We start from the raw sequence: 25572 nt of genomic DNA, 5'->3' as shown, positions 1-25572 counted from the left end.
CAGCTTGACTCCATGAGCTAAACGTTGAGCTAATTCACAAAAACGTATTATCTCGATCAAACAAAACTATCAATAAATATTGAAAACATTTTTTCTATAACCCCAGAGAGCAGTTAATTGAATAAAAACAAAAACTACAAGTTCAATAAAAAAAAGTTGAAAAAAAAGGATTGAAGTAGGTCACATAAAAAAAATAGTATTTGCAAAATGAAAATATTTAAAATTCAGAAATTATAACACTTTCTGATGAGGTTAATGTAATTTATAAACGTAATGCATATTAAACAAGCAACAAGCAATTCCCTTATAATTCTGAGAGTTATTAAAATGGGAATTCATTCCCAGCACGAGTGAAACTCAAGGCCCGGGGGCCTTCTGCAGTTCCCCTGTCCACACAAGCGTCCGGTGAGGCTTTATGAAACAGTGCCCTCATTTATAGAATCCACCATATAGGACACTCTGCTCAAAAAGTATTTCGATAAAACCTCACGTCATTAAAAAAAAAAAAAGAGCGCCACAGTCTGAATACTGTTTCATGAAGCTTCATCAGCTCACCACGTCTCCACTGAAAGAAGAGAAACAGGAAGTGGAATTTGACATGGTAAAAAGTTTTATTCCGTGCCCTTGGTCTGCATGTACAAATATCTATAAAAGGTGAATACTTTCACTCTTTCTATGTACATTTTGCAGCGGGAGGTCATCGGGGGGGCGACGAGAAGACAGTGAGGACGACACAGGAGAGTGAAACTGACTCATCTATCACTTAGGTCCGTCTCTGAGAAGTCGCTGGAAAGCTCAATAGTCACATCTGCACTGTATGTTCCTCCTCCAGCTACATAATGCAAACACAGAGGAGGCGTAATAACAACTCCAAGCATCGCCATGATTAAACACGACACGGCCATAACCATGCAACAGACGCCATCAAGCACTTGAACTTCAATATAATATATTTATATAGTCTTAAAATCTTCATATACTTATGCAGCATATATGACAAGAAATGATTCTTTGCAACATCAATGACATTTGAAAGGAGTGACAGAAGGGGTCGTCATGAACCATGTTGTTAGCAGATGATGTAGTGACTGGTACTGAGAGTAAAGAGGAGGTGGAGGAGAAGCTGGAGAATTTCGAGTAGAAACCTGATAGAATGAGTACGGCTGAGTGAGAGAGGAAGGAGGGTGAAGATGAAGAAGGAGAGGAAGTGAGAAGAGATGGGTTCAAGTATCTGGGATCAGTCGGGAGGTAAAGAGGCTGGTTTCAATGGCAGGGACTAGAAAAGACATGATCAAGGCCCAGGTAGAAAAGCTTGGAGAGAGAGAGAGAGAGGTGAGGGAGCTCACAAGCCCGCACCGAGGAGAGACCGAGGAGTTTATAGATGCAAAGTAGGGGGTAAAAGAAGAAGAGGATTCATGGATGCAGGGCAGGACATGTGTGACTCATGAAGAAGACCAAGCTGGATGAAGGCAGGCCGCTCCTAACGGGAAAGACAAGCCACAGAAGACGGGCGTTGAAGCGACATTCCTCGTCCATCTACAGGTTGTGGATGAGTAAAAACAGCAGCAACGGGGAACCAGCTTGTCGGCTTACTCGTGTGTAATGATGTGTCAGCTACATTCTTTGGAGCACGCTGGCGAGATATCAAGAACAGCTTCAGGGAAAGAATATCCAGCGTTCAAAGACGACACAACAAAAGCAACAGTGAAGACTGAAGAGGTTTTCTTTTCTTTTCCAGGAGCCGACAGAGAAATAAAACAAACACGAGTGTTAAAAGTACGGTTATTTAAAGGGTCAACAGAAACAACCATGAATCCAATCCCTTCGCTCATTTGTTTGCATGCAGTGTGGAAAATGTGTGTCTTCACTTTTGATTCCCCTGATAGTGAAGGGTGGAGTCGTCGAAGAGAGGGTTCTTCACCTCCATCTCACCAGTCTGAGGAACAGAGAGGAAGAAATGAGTCACGATTCCGGAGATGAATCAAACTTGGTGCGTCCGTTTGTACCCACCGGTGCCAGTCCGGGGCACTCATACACCGTAAAGTCCCCACCAACTTCTTCTTCATCTGAGGTCACCTCTGTGTCAAGTACTTTTTGTTCGGGTTTGTGACTAGAAATAGAGAGGAAGATGACAACGTGTGAACCAACAACTGTGTTCTGTTTTTAGATGATGAAGTCCACTGCACATCTCACACCTCAAAGCATGTCTCAATGCACCAGCGTTACATGGGGCTTAATACACAACCACCATTGCTCATCAATGCAAAAGTGGACTCGAGCACCGGTACAAATGAATTTTGTCAGGACCCCAGTTTCAAACACAACAACCACAAAAGCCTCCTGAGTGTTACACGCACAGATGCAGCATCCTAGACCACCAGTCCTGTCAACACTACTGAAATGTTGACGTCTAGTGTTGATATGTGAAGTTTGGAAGATCAGAGTGCTTATTCAAACACTATTTCAGGTGCTAGATTCATGTTATAAATCAATAGAGGTTTTATTCTTCAGAGTCTGCATCACATTTATTGGCTCACAAATTCTTATAAAAATGAAATTAAATCTATGTTTGAATAATGTTTTGAATGACGCTCACTTTTTTCATTTTGTTTTGTTCACTTCACTTTTTGTCCAGTTTTGCAGAACAAATATTGTTACCAATGTTTATACGGATAACACCATGGAGAATGTTTACTATCTTCTGTTCCCCCTTTGGGCCTCATTTGTTACACCTTCTTTACGTAAAAACATTTCTAAGAATGTCATTTTTTAATGATCTTGTATGAACAGAATTTATATATTATACATTGTTTCACCAACAGTTTGAGGTTGTTTTAGCAACATAACCATAGATGCTTTTAATTCCCACATTAACTGTTAATATTTTGAGTTTTAGATATAATGCATTTTTTTTACCAAATTAATACAGCCTTCTATTTTCAAATCTGTTTGCTTGTTGTCACCTTAGCAACATTCTGTCGCATCACATAGGTTCATTGATTTAAATGAGTTTTATATTTCTATCTATCCATTTTTATTCTCTTTAGTATATATGTATTTTATAATTTATTACGTTCAATTTAATTTGAAGATCTTTGTCATACATTTACATTCACTCAGTCAAACATAACACTTGACTTATGAAAAACAGCAACACATAGCGTGTTACAGAGAGGTTTGTGGGATTAGCAACATTTGTGGTAACTCAAGTGGTGAGTCACGAGGTTCATTCTGCTGTTGAAACTAGTGTTTCTCACAGTGACCTGTCTATACTGCAACAGTTCCCAGCCACAGAAGACAAGTTTCACAGATAACCATGAACACGTCACTACCATTTCCTATCAGCTCATGGTGACACAGATCTCACACTCATAGATAGTGACAACTCTTCTCTGGCTCTTGGTCTCAGAGACTTCATGTCCCATAATCTAGCCAGCACGTTATCTTGCCTATACTTTACAGAATCTCATCTGCCTGCCTGCCTACTGCTGGAACCCAGCTGCTGTAGATCAAATCTGTTCTTTGAATTGGGACTCATGTTTTCACTGGGTTACGACCTCCACACATGGCCACACAGAGCAATGGCGATGCACAGACGTCAGCATGGATTCAGAGGAAAGAGAAGGAACATACTTCCCCAGGGAGAGCATCAGCTGTTTCTGATGCTGGTAGTGATACATCTGAGCATTCTGGGCCAGAGTTTTGTCTCCCATCTGCAGCAAGAAGAGACAAGTAAGAATGTTTCCACAACCATGAGTGTGTTTGGAAAAACCAAAGCGCTTCATACCGAGGCTCCGTTCACAAGAGCAGGTCCACCAGTCCGGCTGTAGGCAGGATAGTCTACCTTCTGTGTCAGGTGGGACTTCTTCTGCATCCTGCATTGCGCAGTCAAAACATTCTGATTCAATGTCTAACTATACACAGTTATATGACAGAAAACTTAACTTTAACTTAACATTTTTTTTAATGATATGGTGACTTGTTTTGATATAACACGCATGAGCATAAAATATGACAAGAAGCAGCTTGGTGTTGAAATAAGAGCATTACTTTTACGATGGAATGACGCAGACTACTTTCAACAGCCCATAGATTAGCAGCGGTTACGAGTATATGAAAAAGGTCAAGCTGCAGAACTCCAACTGCAACACCTCTACCCACAGAGACCACTCCTGTCACACACATGAGTTGTGTCTTCCTAACGAAGCTCGCTGCCACAGCTCAAATACAAAGTTTGGATGCAAATTTCTTCCATCAGCACAATATAAAAAAGGATGGGAGGGGGCCTTGATGGCAACTGTGTGGTGAGCAGCAAAGAAGCAGATGCAGATTGCATTGGGACTTTCTCAATAACCTTCACATGGTTCAGTGCTGAAGTGGAGGCAATAGCACTAACATTAGATGCCTCCTTAAAAAGCTTAAGGAGGCAAAAGCTTAGTAGGAATATCCCATAATGTTTTCATCAAAATTATGTTATCAGGAAGTCAGTTTATGCAACTAGTTTATCATCTTAATGTTATAATTCAACGCCAAAACCTCTCATGAAGGGGACCAATCCGGCAGATTTAGGTGACTTTTGAAATTATATTGGAGCCGTGTTGAACACTGCGGTATGCTTCTCTTTATGGATTGAAAATATATACATTCGAAAATGTGAAACAAGAGGATTTTGCTCAACTTGAGAGCGATTTATGTTCTGAGCACTACATGAGTCATGGCTGCACTGAAGGCAGGCTAACAGCTGTCAATCCCAATGTGACGTTACATTACGCTTCACTCAGGTAACCTCTCATAAGAACAAGACATTTATGAAGCAATAACTACATCACGGAGCACAACCATAATGTGGGTCTTTAGAAGACATCAACACTTCAAACATTAAGTCAGCTGGTTTGACTTACTTGACGTAACACACAGTTGCTAAGACCACAGCCAGAGCTCCCACTCCCACACACAGAGAGATCAAACCTGCAAAACAAAAGGAATCGCATGTGTGGAAAAAATACTGAACCACAAACACAGGTTGCTTGAGTTTGTAACATTACACTTGAGAATGGAAACAATCTTAGGTCACGTACAGCACCTGATCAGCTTCATCTTTCGGATCTCTCTTTCACCAATGACACCTTTGACACTTACTGACTACGACATGGTCCTTTCTGGCTGACGGTGCGACAATGGGACCAGCTCTGCCGTCTCCCGTGACCCTGGGCTGAGGGGCCGGAGTGTTGGTCAGAACCGCAGCTGCATCGTCCGGGTCTGGCGTGGTGGCATTCTGGCTCTCAGATGAGGGGTGACTAGCACTTTTCTCTCTGGCCTCTGTCTTGGTTTTCCTGTCATCCACAGCTGGAACACAAGCGTGCAAAAGATACACAAGGAGACAAGCGATAAGAGCGGAGACAGAATTCAATGAAAGTGACTATCAATAAAGAAATCAGACATGCATAGGGGCACTCATGACTGACCGAAACACACACACTTCACTGACTGTTGTTTTTCCCCCTCACGTTATATTATTCCTTACCAGGATGTTTGGATAGTTTTGATGAAATCTCTTGCTTTTCGATGTAGGAATGGATGTAGTCAATCTCCTGGTCCACGTCAGGATAGATATGAGTTTTACCTTCAGGACAGATGACGGGGAAAGAATTAGAAATACCACGATTTACCGTTAAATAATCGTCACTGAATGTGACGAAAAGAGGCAGTCTTCTTTCCATCCAGCAGAGTTCGCCAGATTGTCATTTCAATCACTCACACGTGAACCTTGGACACTTCTGCCTCACTCAACAAACACGTTGTCGATTAAATCATGATCAGCAGAATTTCTTTCAACATTACACATAACAGATGACAATACAATGAAGGGAAAAACGAACCAAAAATGTCCTATAACTGTAACATATGGGCTGTCAACAGCAAAGCCAAACTCGGTCAGTCCTGCTCTTTATCTAGTGTATGGGGCTGAAAAGATCTTGTTTTCAGACAGTTTTCCACTGGTCGTGCACGATCAGTTTTCTGAGGTTACAAACTGGTTTCACCATTACGTGTGTCCTCTTTGGTCCCACTTATGCCGTGACAGACAGGGAGTGTGCCTACGCATGTAGTTTGTTTGTAGACTGGTGGAAAAAAACAAGCGACAATAGCCTACTGCTGTTTATCAGCCCTTGAGGCGAGACAGGCAGCGACATTCTTGCAGCTGGGCCATCAACTCCCAGGCGACGAGGGCTGGTTGTGTGTGTGGCCGCAGGAGGAAGCACAGCAGGGGGCAAGTGTGATCGCCCTCAAACCCATCCTAGTTGAGTTGTAGTGCGGCAGTTTCACAAAGGATACAGTAGCTCACAGTTAATGGAAGTGATCAGAGCACTTCTCCCTCTATAGGGTTTGTTGATGTTTTAGGAAGAGGCCTCCAAGTGACATAAAGGTGTGAGTAAACAATAGTACAACTGCTATATCAGACTGCTCATTCAGCAAAGTCACTTTCCCTTTCCGTCTGCCTCATACAAAATGACTGACGCCACAGATTCATCATGTCCTCTTCTTGGTTGTTTTGTATGCTCCTGACTAATGGCTATTTAGTCTCCTCCACAGCAGGTATTTGTGGAGGTGGCCTGAACAACCAGCGTTACACAGGGGGTGTAAAGCTCCAACTGGGATGCAGGTCAAGGTTACTAATTACATTGCATTAAGACACTGAGAGGACAGCTCATGGCCCTCCTTAGATTAGAATCTTTGTGAAAGTGTGCGTTCCGTCACGATCCCACAAACCCTCCACGCGTAACTGTACACACCTCCCCTCATGTAAGAACTTTTGTCACCCACTTGATAATGACCTACAACCTCTTGGGGGGCGTCCAGAGGGTTGGTGGGTACAACAAACAAACCCTTTAACTACTCAAAAGGAATGGAGCCTCCCACCAACACACACACGCATGGCCTGTGTGCCACTCAGTCATTCGCATTCAGTGATTTAAAAAAAAAAAAAAAGTTCAGTAACTGCACACTTCAACATAATCATACAAACTCAACCTCTGTGTCATGTTTCTGTGGTCAAACATTTTGAACCCTGGTCGAAACCTGTACATCCAGAAAAAAACAGAGAAAGGAAAGTTGTTTTTGCAAAAAAGAATGACTTTGTTTGTGGGCAATTATTATTCACAATGCTATTATCAATAATAATTCAAAAGTCAGAATTCCATGTCACATGCAGCTGGAGACTTTATTATATAAAACCTGAACGGAATGTTTTATCCTGTTCTGTTTTCATTCAGGAGTCTTTGTCTGTCCTTGCATTCCACCCGTCTTTTTATCTCACCGAAAATGCTCTAATGTTGGTGCGTTCAGTGTCCCGAAATGTGGCTAGATGATCAACAAAATGTAATCCTCACACATGCGGACGGTACGACCTTAAAGGTTAAGAAGTTGTTATACGTGTTATGATAATGGATTCCTGCGTGTGACCCAGCCAGGCTCCCAGCTCCTCTGTAGGTGAATCTGAAAAGATGTCCCGTAGCTCAACACAACAACAGCTTAAACTGCGTCGCCATTCGGTTCAACCACTAACAGCGCTGTCACAAAAAAGGGCAGTTAGTCTCATTACAAGCATAGTACTTACTGCTGAGATCAAGACTGGGAACTTGATGATACTTGCTGATGCCAATAGTCTTGTGCTTTGCGTTTGTTGCAACATTAACTCAGTGCCTTCACTACATCCGCTTCCATACCAGGCAAGAGTTGACTGACTCAATATATGTCGACAAACTTATCAACTGTGTTCACCAAACATCATCAGGGCCACATGTAGAAGTTCACCAAGTTCGTGTCATCTTGAAAAGAATATACAACTCGGTTGAAGCTAGAGACTTGACACCGCATTTTGGTTTGAAATGAGACGATTTGCTGTCATCTAGTGGACAACTGAAACAATGACACGGAGGTCGGCACAACACCGAGTGAAATCCTGAAAGCTTCCTTGCGTTCAGTTCGCAAATAACTGCAACATTTGCAAGCATAACGATAGTTAAAATACATTTAAAAATGAACGTATGTAGGTTTAACTAACCATCTATAGCAGGGATATTCTTATTGTGAGGATAAACAACAGTGACTTTGTCATTCATTTATTTTTATGTGGCAGTGAAACAATAGTTGACATCGTACTCTCGAATATATCCTGTATTTAAATTCTTTCATGACAGCATTTATTTACGCCAGCAGATGTAATTTCAAACTCGGCCAGCAGATCGACACAATAACGGTTTAAGCATAAGATGAATTTAATATTTTCAAAAGTCGTTTGTTCGCATCGAGATATAAACTAACTTGGATAAATACGAGCAAGTATGATATTTCTGAAGTTGTGTCAGTGTTGTACATTCAGTCAACTGCAGTCAGAATGTTGAGCTTTTAAGTCAATAAATGTAACCTGACCTGAGATGTTCAAGCCTTAGACAAACACTGCAGAAAGCCACCGTTGACAAAACGAGAACCTTGAGCATGATGTACGAGCTGCCGTATTTTGTTTCATTTCTAAGTGTATAAAAATATATTTAAACTACTTTTGACACATAAAAGAAGCCCCATAGATTGTCATGGCGGAAGAGAAAAGAAAAAAAATACATGTGCCTTATTATATATGTTCCTTTATGTATGCATGTATTATGTATGTAACATAATATTTTGATTTGTGTATTGAAAAGCACTGTGCGTGCAGATCCTCTCTGTAGGCTGTATGTGGAGTGTGAATGTTTTTCGTGACGGAAATATATTTAAATATGAAGCGAGAAAAAAAGATAAGTTAATCAACAAAGGAAGCATGGCTACAGGGAAAATGAACCCCTCCATTCCACACGCAGAGAAGAATTACGGCCCTGCTGTCTTGGGACAAAGGATTTGGTTTGGAGGCGTCGTGACTAAGTGTGTTTACAAATGTGAGACGCACGCCTCCATGTCAAACATGAGCAGGCCTACCTCCGATAAAAACTGCTGCCTGTGTCTCAAGGTACTGCTAAAATGTCGCAGTTTATAGAGCATCTCATATGAAAGCTTCACCCGTGGAACCAGATGTACCAATACTGCATGACATGCAGATTTAGGACAGCTTTACAAAACTATACACAGGCGCAAAAGCAAAATAACCAAATATTTCATTAGATCATTAGACATTTCAAATCAGAAATGAGTAAAGTCATGAAATATGAACCTCATATGATCAAATACTATGCATTTGGCATCACGGGGAAGCTGTTTTTCTTGGAGAAGCTACTATGTAGTTTACTAGAGTTTGCTCTAAAAAAGATAATGTTGCTGAAAATTGAAACAGTCAAAATTACATGACGTCAAAAGGTCAAAATGCTGTGTTACTTACATATACTTGACAAACTGACACTAAAATAATATTTCAAATAATATTCCTTAAACAACCACTGCCACATACTGTCTCGCGATAAACTGCAATGTTGATATTTTTCACTTCTATATGTAGATGCATCTCCATGTCTGTGGGCGCATCATGTGCTTGTTCCATATGAGCACAGTGTTGTGGCACAACTTTACACCATGGAGATGTCTGAAATCCATCACACATTGTGAATGTGATTCAAGCAACATATGCTTCATGGCATATGTCACCGCCATATGTTTTATTTCCTCAACATGTGTATGTAGTGTAACTAACCCTAACCCAATAGTAAGTAGAACAACACTGGTGACAAGTTCTTTGGCAAACATTGTTCAGAGTACAGTGCTCCGCAAAAGCAGAAAACACCTATAAATCCCAAATATCAATTGACATTACATTCTCATTAGTGTCAGGGTGGAATTTAAGAACACATTAAGTTCTGTTAAAATCGTTAGGCTTTGCTCTTCTAGAACTATCTAGAAACACTACTGATTCATGATTCCCGTGACTTGGAATATTTACTCAAAAGTTGTTCCATGCCCCTGGCCATTTTCCTGTAATAATGAAATTGCACAGGCAACAACACCAACCTAATTTCATTGTTGACTCTCCTTTTGAATCCACCATTATTTTTCCTCTATTTCTTTGCCAGAGTGCAGAAGGTGGAGCCTATCCCAGCTACACAGGGCAGGAGACACAGGGCGGGTCACATCTAGACAACCACACCCGTAAAACCTCGAACACATCCAAAACCTGAGGTGGCGTATCATAATTATTTATTGAAAAATGTTGACAGTGAAATGTCAGTGAAAAAAACAGACATCTATCTCTGATGTGGATCCTAGCACACTGTGACCTCTCAGGGGCTTATGTAACTACTTTAGGGAGATTAGTAAAAGCCAGCGCAAACACACTCCAGAGGAAGATACACACTAGTCAGGTCTAACAGCACCATATCCACACAGTGATGTCATTGTAATGCAATAAATTAAGGTAGGACATGACCTGATACGTGAGCAGAAGCGTTCATCTTCTGCCAATAATCAGCAATATTTGCAGCTGCATCGAAATGAATAATCCAGCAGCAAACACGTGACAAGCCCATCACCACGACAAACGTTGCACATCAATGAGATCACAGTGGATGTTTTTTTTTATCTAATGGAATGAAAGTCGCGTTGAAATATGCGATTCAACAGTGCAAAATGAGAAATACTAGATTTATTGCTGGTGCTTCAGTGAATGGTAGAAGAGTCAGATGAAGGTCGGAACGTTTTGCGTCATCGGAGTGATTGAAGTTGCACTGCAAAATCAGCAGAGAGGATGAAAAACGAAAGCCGCCTATATGTAAAAGACCACAGGGGGAATTAAACGACATGGAAAAGGTTGACGGAATAAAGAGTGCAGTCAAGATTAATCGAGGAGGAGGGAGACGGGCAAAGAATCAATAAAACAATTGAGAGAAAGGGGTGGAGCTGGAGACGGATGTGGGCAATAAGACACAAACATCAGCTGAACAGAAGCAACTCAGGGAGGAGAATTAATCTGGCATGAAAGCTGAGATGCAAATGTGCGTCACTACAACCAGCGCCACCATCATCATGTGCTGCATCATCACTTAAACTTGGAAAATTGTTATCCAACTAGCTTTACACGTTTAACTTCAATTGTGTCTGTTTTTTCATTAAGACCCAATTTTATGCTATTAAAGCCACCCATCAGTCCAAAGGTACTAATACTGTGTGTGTGTGTGTGTGTGTGTTCAGCTGTGAAAACCTTTCCTCACATCCACGGTGAGAAGTCAAACATCACCTGAAACATACTTATCCACTACAGATTTGACTACGTACGAGTTGTGTCTCAGGCCTGTTCACTTGGAAACTGAGCTGGTGGAATCACACAAATTCAGGACTTTCACCTACGAGGGACTGGCACTTTTAGTCACAGAAACTGTGGCCCAATCCAGGCCAACACAGTGTTAACATGAGCTCTGGTGTCCCCTGGCCACTCAAATTTGTTCATTTGTTGTTGTAGTTGTGACACATACAGTGTTTGTTGTGGTTGTTTTATTCCAAACAGCTAAGATGCCTTCACCAATTTTTACAAGAGCACTATAGCATCTCATACAGGCGTGTGTACTACAAAACTTTCAGCCGCCTTCAGTGGCTCAGTGTGGAAGCCTGAAACAGTTCTGGTTTTATGTTCTAATTATCAGAGGTGAAAGGGAAAGATCAGACGGGAACAGATGCATTGTTACGTGGACCATACCTTAACATTGTCTATCATGAACAATCCATGAGTAAAATACATTACAAGCTGATAATGTCTTGTGTGAAAATAATTAATATCAAGAGAAATTTAAATGAAATGCACAAGCAAGAAGAATGATCTGTTCTATTCATCACTCAGCAGCATGGTTCCGAGATCTGACTGGCATACCATGTTGACGATGCCTCCTCTTGATCACACAGCGGCCTTGCTGGTCTTCCTCCATTACAGAGATGCAGGGGCCACAGTGGGAGGAGCCTGTTTGGCAGGTCTGACGTCCCACTTTGACACAGTCAAGATAAGGACACTTACTGGCAGCTGCAGCAGAAAAGGAGAGATTTTCTTTTTAAAAGCAAAACTTTATAAGCCTTACAAATATTGAACACAAACAGATGCAATTAAACATTACACAGGATTTGAAAACTGCAAGTATATAAGGAAAAAAGTGATGGCAAATATAATGAAAAAAGTGATGTGTGTAAATTCTGAGGTTAAAAGCAAATCCAATAGCAGCAGCTACGCAGAACAATAATGAACAAGCACAAAGTGAATTTTGAGAAACTTCTCTTACCACAGGACATAAAAATATCGAAACAAAAGCAAATATCAAGAAAGTCATTTTACGTTGGTGGCTAAGTCCATGTTGGAGAAAATGGGAAGATGAAAACAGTTTGTTGAAATTGAATGCAGGACAAACCAAAATGAATAGCAAGGAAAATGAATAGCAAGGAAAAGAAAAAGGAAATGAAAAGTATGCCTAAAAAAAGAACAACTGGAAATCAAATTCAATAATTTCGATGACAAATGCAAAAATAACAGCAGGGTTATGAGAAGGGACATAAAATGAAGAGCCACTATTGACAGAAACGTCAGAATAAAACCAGTATTTTGAAAGTGTTTCACGTCTCTTAGTCCAATGTGCCATAAGACCAATTATGAAGAATTCATCTTCATGAAACATTACTCCAGTATTTCATAAGAAAAAGCCAACATTTCTGTTTTCTAACTAGCATATAAGCCCCCTTATAGCTTCCTGCACGTATCACGGCACAAATCCTTCAGATAAAACCACATTGTAGGATGAATGAGCACCATTGTTCTGTGAATATCATTTTTCTTCATGAATTGTGGAACTCGCCAGGAGTGACAAATGCATTTTATATTATTCAATTATCCAGCAGTTGCACTGCAGGTCAAACAGATGATGGTGTGACGCTGCTGCAGACCAAGTTAGGTAAGAACTTGTCCTAATTACTGATGTCACCAGCAGACGCCACAAGGTAAGAGAACAGGTCAAGAGAAATAGGTCACAGCAGGTGTTTTTCAGGGAGCAGAGGTGAGGTGAAATAATGAGGCCACGGTGCACGGCAGGACGAAAGCAGTAGGTGTTTTAACACAACGTCACATCTCAGGCGGGCAAGACAGAAAAAAAGCTGAAGATGAACCAATGCTGGGGGTAAAATAGGTAAAGATTAAAGAAAGGTTCAGACAAGTCTCCAACAGAGTAGGGAACTGAGTCAGACTTTTTGTTATTCCAGGCAACATTTTTAATTCCACATCAAGGTGTTTCTTCAGGACATCTGGCTGCGGCAGTGAGCGAACATGAAGTGACTTAAGTTGACGGTTGAAAAACTGAATATGATTACAAACCTTATCACACGCCATTTAACTAATGAATTCTAAGTCACAGTGGTGGAAAATGTAACTGCACAATGAAGCGTTTCATCTCCCTTTCTTGCTGCTCTGCTCTGACGGAACTGCAAGAGACAGCCAACCAAGCCTACACAAGATGTATATAAAAGCTGCATTTTAAGGGTCACTATAGTGATGCCCCTAAGACTAAATCCAGTTTAATCAGACAAATGTGAAAGACTAAACTAACTAAATCGTCTTAACCGCTCAAAAATTGCATTCCTAAACAGTGTTAAAGACTAAAGTCATTTCGAAAGTTTGCCAAGTACTTGAAGTATTTGTCCAATTAAAAAAAAAGAGAACATCCAAAGAAAACCTCTCATATTAACACTAGGTCCAATTTCCTCACACTAGCACTTCTCACGCCTCCCTCCATAAAAAAAAAAGAAAAAAGGAAAATTCTTTAACCTAGCCAATGTTGCTTCACGAGTTCCAAACAAACCAGAAAGTATCTCGTGGAAGTTTGTTTGCAGAGTGACAACTCACTCTTCAGCACTTCCGTACACTTGCTCTTCCATGAGTCTGTCGGATGACTCTGCATCCTTCTTCAGGTCACTCTCTGACACCTGCCATCCACAAAGCTTCAAGAAACGTGACAGTAAAAATAGAAAAACTCCTGCTGCTATAAATGTGTACACATGTGTGCAGGCAGACAAGAGAGAGGAAAATTAATATAGTTATAAAAAGGCAACCGCGCCTGGCTGCCTTTACTATGTTAAGTGGATAATTATTAAATTGCTGGCACTTTCCAGTCTGTCACATTTTTCTTACAGCTGATTATGTGTTAGTATAAGCACTTCTCAACAAACTCAATTAAATTGGATCTGGGATATGGGTATTAAAGATGGTACGACTGTGACGTTGTTGATAAATGCAGCACAGCTCAAAGCATCCGTTCATGCTGGTGTATTTTTATCTCCATCTTGCTGCTGTTTAGAGTGTCTATATTTCTGCCATTAGACAGCAAACCTGCAGCCAATGAGGGTTTTAACGCTTTTGGAAGAAGACATAAACCAAAACATGCATGTTAATAACACCAAATTACAAATGAACAAGTTGACAGTGTGAATATGAGTCATTTCGCATTCTGCTGTTTCACACCTCTTCCATCACAGCTGGGTTCCAATTTTTCAGTACTCAGATAGTGGTGGTAAGCATTGAACTATTTGTAAAGTCATTTTGTTCCACGCCTCCTCAGCGTGTCAGTGTCAACTAGGGATGGACGATATAAGCTTAAAAAAATATCCCAATCAAGTTTGACAAAATTTCTGCCAATACATTTTGTCTTGACTTGACTGACTGGTATCAGTTCTCCAGATAACTTGCATCTCTAAAAACAAAGAACGGATTTGCATTAATCAAACAATTCAAACCTTACAGAACAAATAAAGTATGAGTGCAGACTGGGATCTGTCAGTTTTATTTTGTGGTTAAACTGCAGCTGTGTAAGGCGACGAGTGTTCAGGTTGCTTATAACATCATGTTTGCTGGCCAAAAACAGCAAGATTTTGTGTTACTATTTTAAGAACAATCAATGTTTGTTGCTTGTCGCTGTTGTGACCAGCCATTTTGATTCATAGGAAAACATACTCCAGGCCAAATAACAATTTTGATTTTTATCAGTGAAAAAAAAATCTCTGTAACCCTCATCATAACTACCTCCTAGTAAACCAACCACACACTCATTGCCTACACACATGCTCTGTGGAGGTGATATGCAGAGTGGAGAAGGTGGCAAAACATGAAGTGTGAAAACAGTAGTCAGCACAACCAGCCGTAGAATACAGGTAGACACATGAATTCTACCCACAGCTATGATCGGTCAACTCTTTAATGGTATTGGACGTGTGACAACCTACTGCCAACACACTTCCAAAGCTAATTATTCTGCTCAATCTGGTCAGTACAAAGAAAAAAAAATGAAGAGAAGATCATTAAAACATTCTCCTGGTCAAAGAGACATTTTACATTGATGTCGCCGGTCAATGTGTAAAAAAAGAACATTATGTAACACAGTGATTAGGGAAGGAGTCTTTGGAACAAGAGAAAAAATGATGACAAACCATCTGCTGCTGTTGCCAGGCTGTGTGCTCAGAATTGCCCTGGCGAGATAAAGCAAGAAGCAAATGGTGGCATTCTCACCCGAACACCCACACACAGACCTTTTATGTCATCAGTGACTTCTTCCAAGCTGCTCAGTAAAGAGAGGAAGAAGGGAAATCACGAGGGCACACTAGGGTGGGGGGTGTATTTCCATTGTGGACGTTTCCTGGAGGTCTAATGACACGCAAAAGAGACTAATCAAGAGGAAACATTCTGGAGTGCTGTTAAGCATTTGTGAACACACAAGAAATTCCCATGGAAGTGAAAATGTACTCTGAGGTGCAAACTTTTAGTGGCGTCAAGGAGGACAAAATTCACCTTTTGAAATATTGAGTTCGTACGTTCTCCATGTGCTGACGTGGATTTCCACAGAAACACGCTTTCAGGTCTGTGTGTGGAGAAACAGGCAGCCATTCAGACAGCAACCGCTGCGGTAGGCTTCAAAGATCCTAATGCTACGTTTAGATGTATTATTTTCAGAAAAGGCCATCTCACCCTCTCTGTTTCCAAAAATAATTCTGCGCACACGGCATTGCAATATCAAGAGACTTTTGACATTCCACGCACCTGACTTCAGAGGACGGTCTAGTGCTTTACAAGGTTACCGGTTCATGGCTGGCGCGCTCTATGTATGCATTAATATGCTGCATTATACAGTGAGGCCGGTCAAAACACAAACTAATAAAACAAAACAGTCTTTTACAGTGTTTTTAACAATCTAAAAAATCCAAATAAAACTTGTGAGTGCAATTTTTGTTATACTGTGACATTTATTGACTCACATTTCACCATTTTGCTCAGAGATTTGGAAAAGTATCGTTTTTGCAGGTGAATTAGCTGTTTGCATATAAATGAAGGGTGCACATGGAAGGACATTTCTTTGTTTCCTAAAATTGCCGGCTACGAATCAAGGCCCACTTATACTCCTTTTGCATACAACATTGAACATTTCACATTTAACGTCATTGATCACATACTTCCATGCATTCGTTACATTGGTTTTGCTGTTCACCAATATATCCAACAGGGGGAGCAGCCCACAGCCAAAGGTTAATGACAACCACAAATTCCAAAACCAACATGGCAACTGCGGAAGCAGTATTGATGACGTTCTCAGGGTTTCCCCCAGGAGTGGTGCAAAAAAAAAAAAAAAAAAAAGAATGGAACGCAGACAGTAAAGATGTGATAGAGAAACATTGAATAAGAGAAAAACCTTTTGGTGACAATAGAAATGTTAGTTTCTTATTATGACAAGTAAATCTCTGTCGAATTAGCAGCAGTACGTCTTTCCATATGTCCAGCCGACTCAAGTTCTGCGAGCAGCAGACTTCAGTCACTATGATGTCTCTTTCGGGATCTTTCCGCCAAAAACATGCTAAATACCGTCATGTTCAAGTCCCTCTGCACGATACGCTATGAGTTATCAGTCAGTTTCAATGTTTCCACTTTGTTACAGTAGGCTTGATCACTTGCAAGTTCACCTTTAAATTGTTTCTGATGGCGTGGCGGCTCTCATTGAAGCTGTGGCTGTGTCTGTTCTGTCCATATCGGTACGCATTGAAGGCATAGCAACGGACAGAAGGCTTTATCCATCCGTATGTTACGTTGAGCATAAATGGGCCTTTAACGGGCTTGAGTAGCCAGTACTAATACAAGAAGCCAGTGAGATCTGATTCTGGCTGAAAGATTTGTGGGTCATTGATTTCTGACAACAGGTGTTTCGATTCCCCACATCCATGTCGGCAGCTGCATAAAACATCTGCATTCACCAGCTGCACCAGTTAAACAATAATGAGCAGAAGCAGAAGAGAAAGTGGTTTAACTATAGATAGAGGGCTCAGGCAGAGTCAGGGTCTTATTTTTCTTTTTTGTTGTTGTTTTTTTTTTTGTTCAGAAACAGGATTTAAACTGACACCAACTACAAACTGTAGCAATTCATACAAAAGCTATGTTCATCATCAATTGAGTTTTTTAAATATCTCATTTGTTGTGCAGATCTGTGATGGGATGTAATTGGCACAACTGATAATGGAGTAGAACAAATGTAAAATTAATATTGTTCAATAAGATTACCAGGGATGACAAATGTTTCCTGCCTCTTCTTCTGTCATTTCTCCTTTTGTAGGTCGTGTCACAGCATGGCTGGTCTGTGTCACTGCACAGGAGACAATTACTGTGCCATTGTAATCAGATCGGGGCAAAGCAGTAAGTCTCAGCAGTCGATGCTGTCGACTTGACAGCAGGATGTTACAAAAGCTCCAGAATGGTTGCTAGAAACAAAATATTATTTGTACAAGTGCTTGTTATTGGCAAGGCCTCAGCTACGAACGGCTTCACGTTATCAAGAAGAATGTTAAGTAGACCACTGGACACAGAGATTGCCATTAATGGAAAGTAGGGAAGCCAAAGCCACACATCATTGTCCAGTAACAGAGATTGATTTCATTTTGAGGGATTAATTAAACAGCTACTGTCTTGAAAAGTGACTCATGGTTTACACTTTCAAAAGAAGAAAGCAAAAAAAAAAAAAATACAGACAAAGATGCGTTGTGGGGAAGCATTCAGATCAATAGTGGCCATCATTCTTCCTTGTCTGGTGTGTAGTCGCACTATAATGGCTGTAATTGATTCTATCTTTCCTTGGCAACAACCAATGAGGTAGAAGGCCACAGGCCAAATATCAGGACCATTTAAACCCAGAAGCACTAGGCAGACTTTCTTCCCCACAGCACCACTTACAAACATTATGCCAGTCATTTTCTTGTGCAATCACAGTGTCACACTAAAAGAAGAGGACTTTTTCAGCGTCTTTCCTCATTCCACTTATGTCATAACACTTAGTGCTGAAACCAGTCTCTGAATCCTAAACTCTAGTACAAATGAATTCATTTCAGAGGACGATTAACGTCTAAATGAACATACATTAAAATAACTAGGGGAAAAGTCAGCACAGTGAAAAAAAGAAGATTCTGAAAAACTAACGTGAAGATAATCACCGGGGAACTATTAAAGGCCACCCAAACTAGACCACGGAGCAACATTGAACAATGGAAATATTAAATATACATTATAAAAAAAAATTCAAAGCCGGGAATTATGGAAAACAAAATGCAAATATAAAGCTAGCACAACACGAAGCGTCACGTAATATAAGAGGTTATCTATCAACTATCAACTGTTTTTTACTGACTCATTTTAAGTTCACATTTTATCAATTTCAGGAAAAAGTGCAATCCTTTCACATTAAACCTATTTTTGTGAGATCTTGAACCTCAGCCAAAATTATTTTCACGTTTACTTTGATTAATATTGTAATCACATTCAAGTTGTTCTGTAAAATATCTATATTTTATTGTTTTTATTTCATATTTTCATTTGCTTTCAATGTAAAATAAAAGATTTATTTATCAACGCTAATTCATAAAATAAATAGGTGCTCCTACTACACATGATCGCATCCGCAGACAGTTATCAGATAATTTACTTACATACTTACATTTGAATGCAATCTGGAGTCTTATTGCAGCCATCGCGGATGATCAGTGTAGTGCAACAACGCTATTCTCAGATCACCATGCAGTGTTCACTAAACGTAAGGCCTTCCAAAACAATCACAAGATCAAGTCAAATAAAAAAAAATAATCCATGAAAGAGAGGTGTCAAAACTCTTAAGTCACAAGCCTCACTTCAACTTCATGAATTATAAATACTTGAAATAAATTTGGAAAATTATGAACCAATTCAAGCACATTCAACAAATCACTCCGAAGTAGACTTGCACCCAAACCATCTCTGAAAAAGGAAAGTATTATTTTGGCTAAAACATGTTCAACCTAATTAAATGGAGAGTCAGACATCTGCACAGCTAAATTTCTGGAGCAGTTAATCACTTATTTGGTCAAGCAGAATGACTGGGCAGGTTCACCCTCCAATAAATTTGCATGCACACTAGATGACACTGTTACAACAAAGCAAGGTGAAAATTAATAACTGGTTGTGTACATTTCTTCTTACAGACAGACTAAACTACAGTATTTGCAACCTCAATGATATACTGATCATATCAGAATGAATTGGACTAGTCGCGTATCACCTAGAACCGCCAAGAATCAACAACTGACTAATTATTTTTGAAGTCAAAGCCACACAAAATTCAGAATGAGATCTGATCCCTTCCAGCAGCATGTGTGAGGTTACGCCTGACTGTTCACTGCTCTAGATCACCACTACAATGCAGACCATGAATTCTGCTGCAGGGCATGAAGGGTGATTCAAGAACACCGCTTTGGCCGGCAGCTGTGTTGGGGCGAGCGTGCGTGTACATATGAACGACGTTGTGACACAGACACTGAAGATAGGAATCATTAATGCCTAATCCCCGTGGAAGAAAAGGTCGACAGCTGAATAATGATCTCAGCTACATTTCCCTGCGTAGGTTATTGACAAAGTGGCATTTAAACGGGGCACGATAATCCGCTTTAACATCAGGGTGACGGGGTGATGCTAAAATTACACAAGCCAGCGCGTTAAAATTATGTGCGACAAAAAGTGACATTTCTGGCGCCGATGACTGATTTGCCGCACCAAGCATGTATTTTGGTGCCGTTGCATCAAATTGGGTTCAGAGGGATGAGCACTTGTTGACTTGGGGAACTGTGTGAACATGAGCGCTGACGCATTCCCACTTAATTATGTTTGCCAACCAATTATTAGTCTCTTGACGTCTCTGACGATGGAAGACTACTTTCAATAATTAGTGTATTCTACAAGAACAAACACAAGTCACTTGGCATAACAGTGACAAGCTATAAACATGAATAAAGAAGATTGCGTTCTATAAATTAACTGTCTTATCTTGTGAAATTGCTGACTAAACAGTGTTTATGACAACGTCTGACAACAATGATCAAGTCCTTGTGTAAGATGTGGCACATACTGGTTGTCTTTTTCAAAACAACTGTATTGCAAGGTGGCATGGGATTGTCAACAAAGGTTTAAAAAAAGAGCCCAACCTTATTCATTTATGTAAATCTGTCTGTCAAAAACATGTGCGTTACCAAACACCTGCACACACAGCAAGACCGCTGCACTGCGCTCCTGTTCCCCAGCACAGGTCGCCACCAGCTCCTGGCTCCGCACCTCAGTGTTCAGGGAGTTTGCTGAGCCTACCCATATGCAAAAAATAGGTTCTTTTGAAACCAACAGACTGAAAATAATCGTTGCCAAACGTATAAAATAACAATTATACGATTATTTTATTGTTCAAAAGTAGCTTTTGAACAATATTGTACACCCAGGCAGCGATCAGACCCTTTACTGCTCCGCATTTATCATGTTTGAGTTGAAGTTGCGCTGTACACATAGGTTCGCCATCTAACACCAGGTCGCATGAGACTAGAAGTTCTCCATGGAGAGCTTCCATAGATGCAGCTCTTCAGCTTGTGTTCACATGTCGGACTTGGAGCCGAACACACTTTGTCTCAAGTCAGAGTGGGCAGTATGAAAAGTCCCTCGAAGCACGCAGGCACTCAGACACACATTTGCTATTTGAATTGAAAACAACAGAAGTCTGTGACAACGCAAACACAACAACGTTCAACACACCCGCATATCCCCCACAATGCTCCAGAGGCAGTGCTGCACCACCCGCAAGGGCACGGCCCACACCCCCTGAAGGATAGCATCAATTTAATTGTCAACATTGCGCAACGTTACCACTGATGTGGATGGCAGTTCCCTTTCCTGTAGAAGCTCTTTAACTTGTTCTTTTGTTAAATCAGGTCAGAAACCTCTGTATTTAATGTCCATTTACAACATGCTACTTCTCTCTCCTCTCTCTGTGCGAATTAATTCCTCATCTCCATTTGCGTCACTCTCAGCACAGTGTTGAATCAATGCACAGGCACGTAGACACAAGTAGGCACATTACACAAGGCTCTCAAGTCCCTCAGATTTAGCGGGTGACAAACGCATTTACCTACTTCTTTCTGTAAAAGCCGCTGGTGATTGGTCAAAATGTGTGTATACAGTGAGCAAAATAGTGATGGAAGGACGACACATATGCCGTAGAGATGAGCATGAAGAGGAGAGAGAGACGGACCGGTACCAGTTTCAGAGACTGCATACAGGTCAAGTGAAGAAATTTAGAAAAAATTAACAGTGCAGTCTGTGAAAGAAAGTTATTTGTCCCTCATTTTATCCTCAACAACACAGTCAGGTAGTGCAACGATGGCTTCAAGTGGACAAAATGCAAGTCTCTCTGTTTAAAGTCAACTCAGGAACACTCAGTATGTGGTGAAGTCAGAAAAGAGAGAAAACCATGTGTCTATAAATGAAACCCTTTTTTTTCATTGATTCTGAGCAGAAAAAAATCATTGCCTTTAATGAAAGAAAAACAAGCCTATAAAAGACCACAGGGGTTTTACATTATGGAAGACGGCGGGAGACATGAGCGAACGGCTGGGGGTGTCGATGTATGGTCCAAGACAGATATGAAATGGTTTTGTCAGTGAATCAAAACGGAATGCTGGTATTTTGTTGCAGTGGTCTGAACCATATAGTTGCAAAATCCACATTTACATTTAATGTCTGCTTGACGTGATCTCATGCAAAAGTCGGACACATTTAATTCAATATCCAAAAAATGGTTGATGCATTTGTTGTGTAACACTATCAAGTTACACAACAAATGGCATTAAAAAGGCATGAATATGTTCACAAAAGTCTAATTCGACAAAATGACATCACCAGCTTGGGCCCTTGTAATTTTAGCAGTGCTAAGTAACTCCCCCATAAGCATTAAGGCACTCAACTGTAATTTGTAAAACAATTCAGCATTTCAATGCTCCAATTAAAAAACATAATATCTAAGCATTTTAAGGGCAGTTGGATAGTCAAGTATCTCATGAAGCACAAGTGGAAATTTATATTGTATTAATCACTGTTCCTTGAATGGTAATTTGCCTTTAAACAATATCTGACTCTATGACATGCAATACAGAACCTAAATTGTACACATATATGCTACATTTTAAAGGCACCAGTTAGAATTTCCTAGCAACTTCAGTTACAATGCCCCTTTCATTGGATATGCGGATGTGTGGAATAGCCTTGGCCCAGAGTTACAACACAGGTAACAGCACTGCATTGTTGTAGTAGTTGTAATAGTAGTAGCAGTAGCAGTGGTGGGAGTAGTAGTAGCAGCAGTAATTGTAGCAGCCTAATTTTCGCTTAAAAAACACTGGTAGTTATGGGAGAATATACAGTATTCTTGCACTTTGCCAGAAAGGCATCATGTAGATGTTGTTTCATATATAGCACAAAATAAAGTCACCCTACATAGATGTGCTTTTTCAGAAGTTGAGTTTTGAATGTCAATATCTTCATACTCACTTATTTTTGGAAGGTGGTAGGACAAATGTTTAAGTCCTACGTATGAAGACATTACCATCAAATACAGCCTTGTGTGTGTGACAGGATTAAATTTGTCACAATGATCACATTCGGCTACCGCCAGATTAGCTGCAGCGCCCGCATCAAAAGGTGCAGCCACTTTATCTCAATAATGTCACAGGTGCCACCAACATCAATTCCACTTTGTGGTAGTGATGGAGGAAGGAAATGTGACCAATTTAAGTGGACATGCAGAAGACTAGAAGCAAAAGTAGCAAAAAAAATCTAAATGATGATGTAAATCACAGATAATGAGGATAAAATGTAGTCACCACATCACTGGAAAAAAAAAACAAGCATGTCTATATTATATGATCAAACCATTCCACAGGCAGCTTTCCAGCAAGCAGGGGTTATACTGTAGAGTATTTAGAAATCTCCAAATCTCAGGGTCCTCCCCATGATTTTTCCCACTGTAGAAGGTGTCCCTGCGGAGGGGTTGGCGCACTGATATAGTGACTTGACAGAGACAGGTGAAAACTCAGCCTACCCTGGGATTTTCTAAGTGAAATGACAGAAAATCTCAGTGTAAGGACACCGATGCCGCAAAAGGGCTGACAAGAAGGCTGAAACTGTAGCGTTGACGGTGGAAGGGGAGTGGATCAAAGACCGTAAGGTGCATTTGTTTGTGCTTCAAAGAGAATAACAAAACGAGGTGGAGCCGGTGGTGGGTGAGGATTTATGTATTTTAATACTTAATACTAAAATTAGCCTATAATAACCAGAGACTGGCATCCAATCCAGTTTAGACTTGTATTTGCAGTAAAAAAGAAGAGAGCCCGGATCAATAAATACACATGTGGTTTAGCCCATGGCGCAGACTGTGGTTCATACTGTGGCCCTCGGTGTGACTGAGTTTGACGCCCCGTAGTTTAAAATGTGAACAAACATAGTCGATGCCAGCACTGGATGAGGAAGGGCATTGAGATTATGTGCCCAGCTGTTGGTTCTCCCATGACAGCTTTGTCTCAAAGGCTCAGAGACTGATAACCTCCACTCAGCTACAGCAAAGAAAACTTTTTTTTAATCACAAAAAAATGTGTCTGAATATTTCCAAGAACAAACATCAGCCAGCAGGACACCGAGCTAATGACAGCTACGCAGTCAGAAAAACAATACTTGAACCCTTATATAATAAAAAATGCTAAAGTAAACAGATAGAATATCTTGTAGGGTTGAGTTCGTTACTTCAATGATTAAGGCACAAGTGGACATACCAAGAACCAGGAAGGGAATGTTGTTTTTTTGTTCACTATTGTCCTTTCTAAAGCCACAGGTGCATTCCAAGAGCAATGGCAATTCTTCACGAACCATTGTGGAAAAATTAGTCTAAACAGAATATTACTGACAGTACGGTCACATAACAGGTGTGAATTGACTTATTACTCACGGGAGCAAGAGTAACACTTTGAGTCGATGTCGACATTGTCAAGAAATTAGGTTTAGATGACGGCGCTGTTACCTGGTAAGCTAGCGATGGCTGGAACCGCAAACAGCAGCACCGCAGCCAGCAGCAGCATCGAGGCCCGGCGAGGGTGTCCGCTCCTCGGGCTGGAGAGCAGCAGCATCCTCGGTATCTTCTCGGGGACGGAGAACCGCAGGCGGCAATTTTGTTGTAGTCATTCCCCCATCACTTGGACTGTTTGAGATTCGGACAAGGTAGTGTTTACGCGAGGGTCAGCGGAACACCGCGGGGGAAGAGCAGGTCGCAGCACGGAGGACCTGATCCGTCAGAGACGCTTATCTGCGGCTGTGCTAAAGATAGCGGAGGAGAGGAGGAGGAGGAGGTGTGCGTGTGATGCCTTCAGGGAACACTGGGAATGTCGATTAAAGAACAACAGGATGTGGACTAACGTTGCAGAAGATGTATTTCACTGAAAATATAAATGATTAGCGTTCCTGTTTTAATGAAAAAAAAACAACGAATTATTGAAAAATATATATAATGTCACGAGTTCAATTTAATCTTAAAATAGACTTCAATAATAATAAATGTATGATTAACGCTAAAAATCATTCATTATAATAGAACTCATCAGAGCAGAAAACTAATATTTAACGATTTGTATTCACAATTTCAAATCATGTTTTAGATCGAATGTTGGATTAATCCAACCTGGTTTTGTTAAACATAACAAACCAGTCGGCTGAAAGCAATGCATTCCACTTCCAAATCGAACCGGAAGAATATTTTTTTCCAAGTGTACATTGGAGTGGTGGTTAAGGCTTCATTTGCGAAATGGTCCAACAGTTGTGATTAAATTTTAATTTTACGCCCAAACAAACCTTCTTCCCCATTTTCCGAATGACCCTGAATGCAGCACCAATTCGTTTAGAAGGAGGCATGGAAAACGTCAGACATGACGCTACGATACCGATTGTAATGCTTCAAAACATTTTTTTGACAAGGAAACACTGTTCCGTCTAGATTTCTGTTTTCACTGTAAACTCCGCAAAACGCTTAAAAAAGTAATGATTCTACGACTACACAGTAAAATAAAATGTATTCACTTACCGCAAAGACATTAAAACGAACCGAGACCAAGATAAGACGTGTATTCATGAGGATTATAGTCAGACGGCAGAGACGAGGACACACAGTCAGTCAAATTAATGATGCAGTAAAGGTCAGTTTTGACATTACTGCGTGCGTAATG

General features: G+C 40.6%; 1 protein-coding gene across 2 annotated transcripts; it reads right to left on the bottom strand.

Annotated features, from left to right (window-relative positions):
* Positions 1–592: 592 nt before the first annotated feature.
* Positions 593–25494, bottom strand: npdc1a (neural proliferation, differentiation and control, 1a). Of its 2 annotated transcripts, XM_053859336.1 has the most exons (10): positions 25431–25494; positions 24378–24554; positions 11840–11986; positions 5525–5623; positions 5140–5346; positions 4902–4968; positions 3788–3875; positions 3634–3713; positions 2011–2110; positions 593–1936 (listed from the first exon to the last, which is right to left on the bottom strand). In XM_053859336.1, exons 2-10 carry the CDS (start codon positions 24481–24483, stop codon positions 1865–1867), a joined length of 966 nt encoding a protein of 321 aa, XP_053715311.1. In that variant the 5' UTR covers positions 24484–24554; positions 25431–25494; the 3' UTR covers positions 593–1864. The 2 variants fall into 2 exon arrangements, with proteins under 2 accessions (XP_053715311.1, XP_053715302.1); XM_053859327.1 differs by lacking the exon at positions 25431–25494 and having other exon boundaries at positions 24378–24677.
* Between the last annotated feature and the right edge of the window lie 78 nt (positions 25495–25572).

The sequence above is a fragment of the Synchiropus splendidus genome, chromosome 1, assembly GCF_027744825.2.
Source record: "Synchiropus splendidus isolate RoL2022-P1 chromosome 1, RoL_Sspl_1.0, whole genome shotgun sequence".
NCBI lineage: Eukaryota > Metazoa > Chordata > Actinopteri > Syngnathiformes > Callionymidae > Synchiropus > Synchiropus splendidus.
Note: the sequence above shows the minus strand (reverse complement) of the source record. Positions and strands in the feature narration are given on the sequence as shown.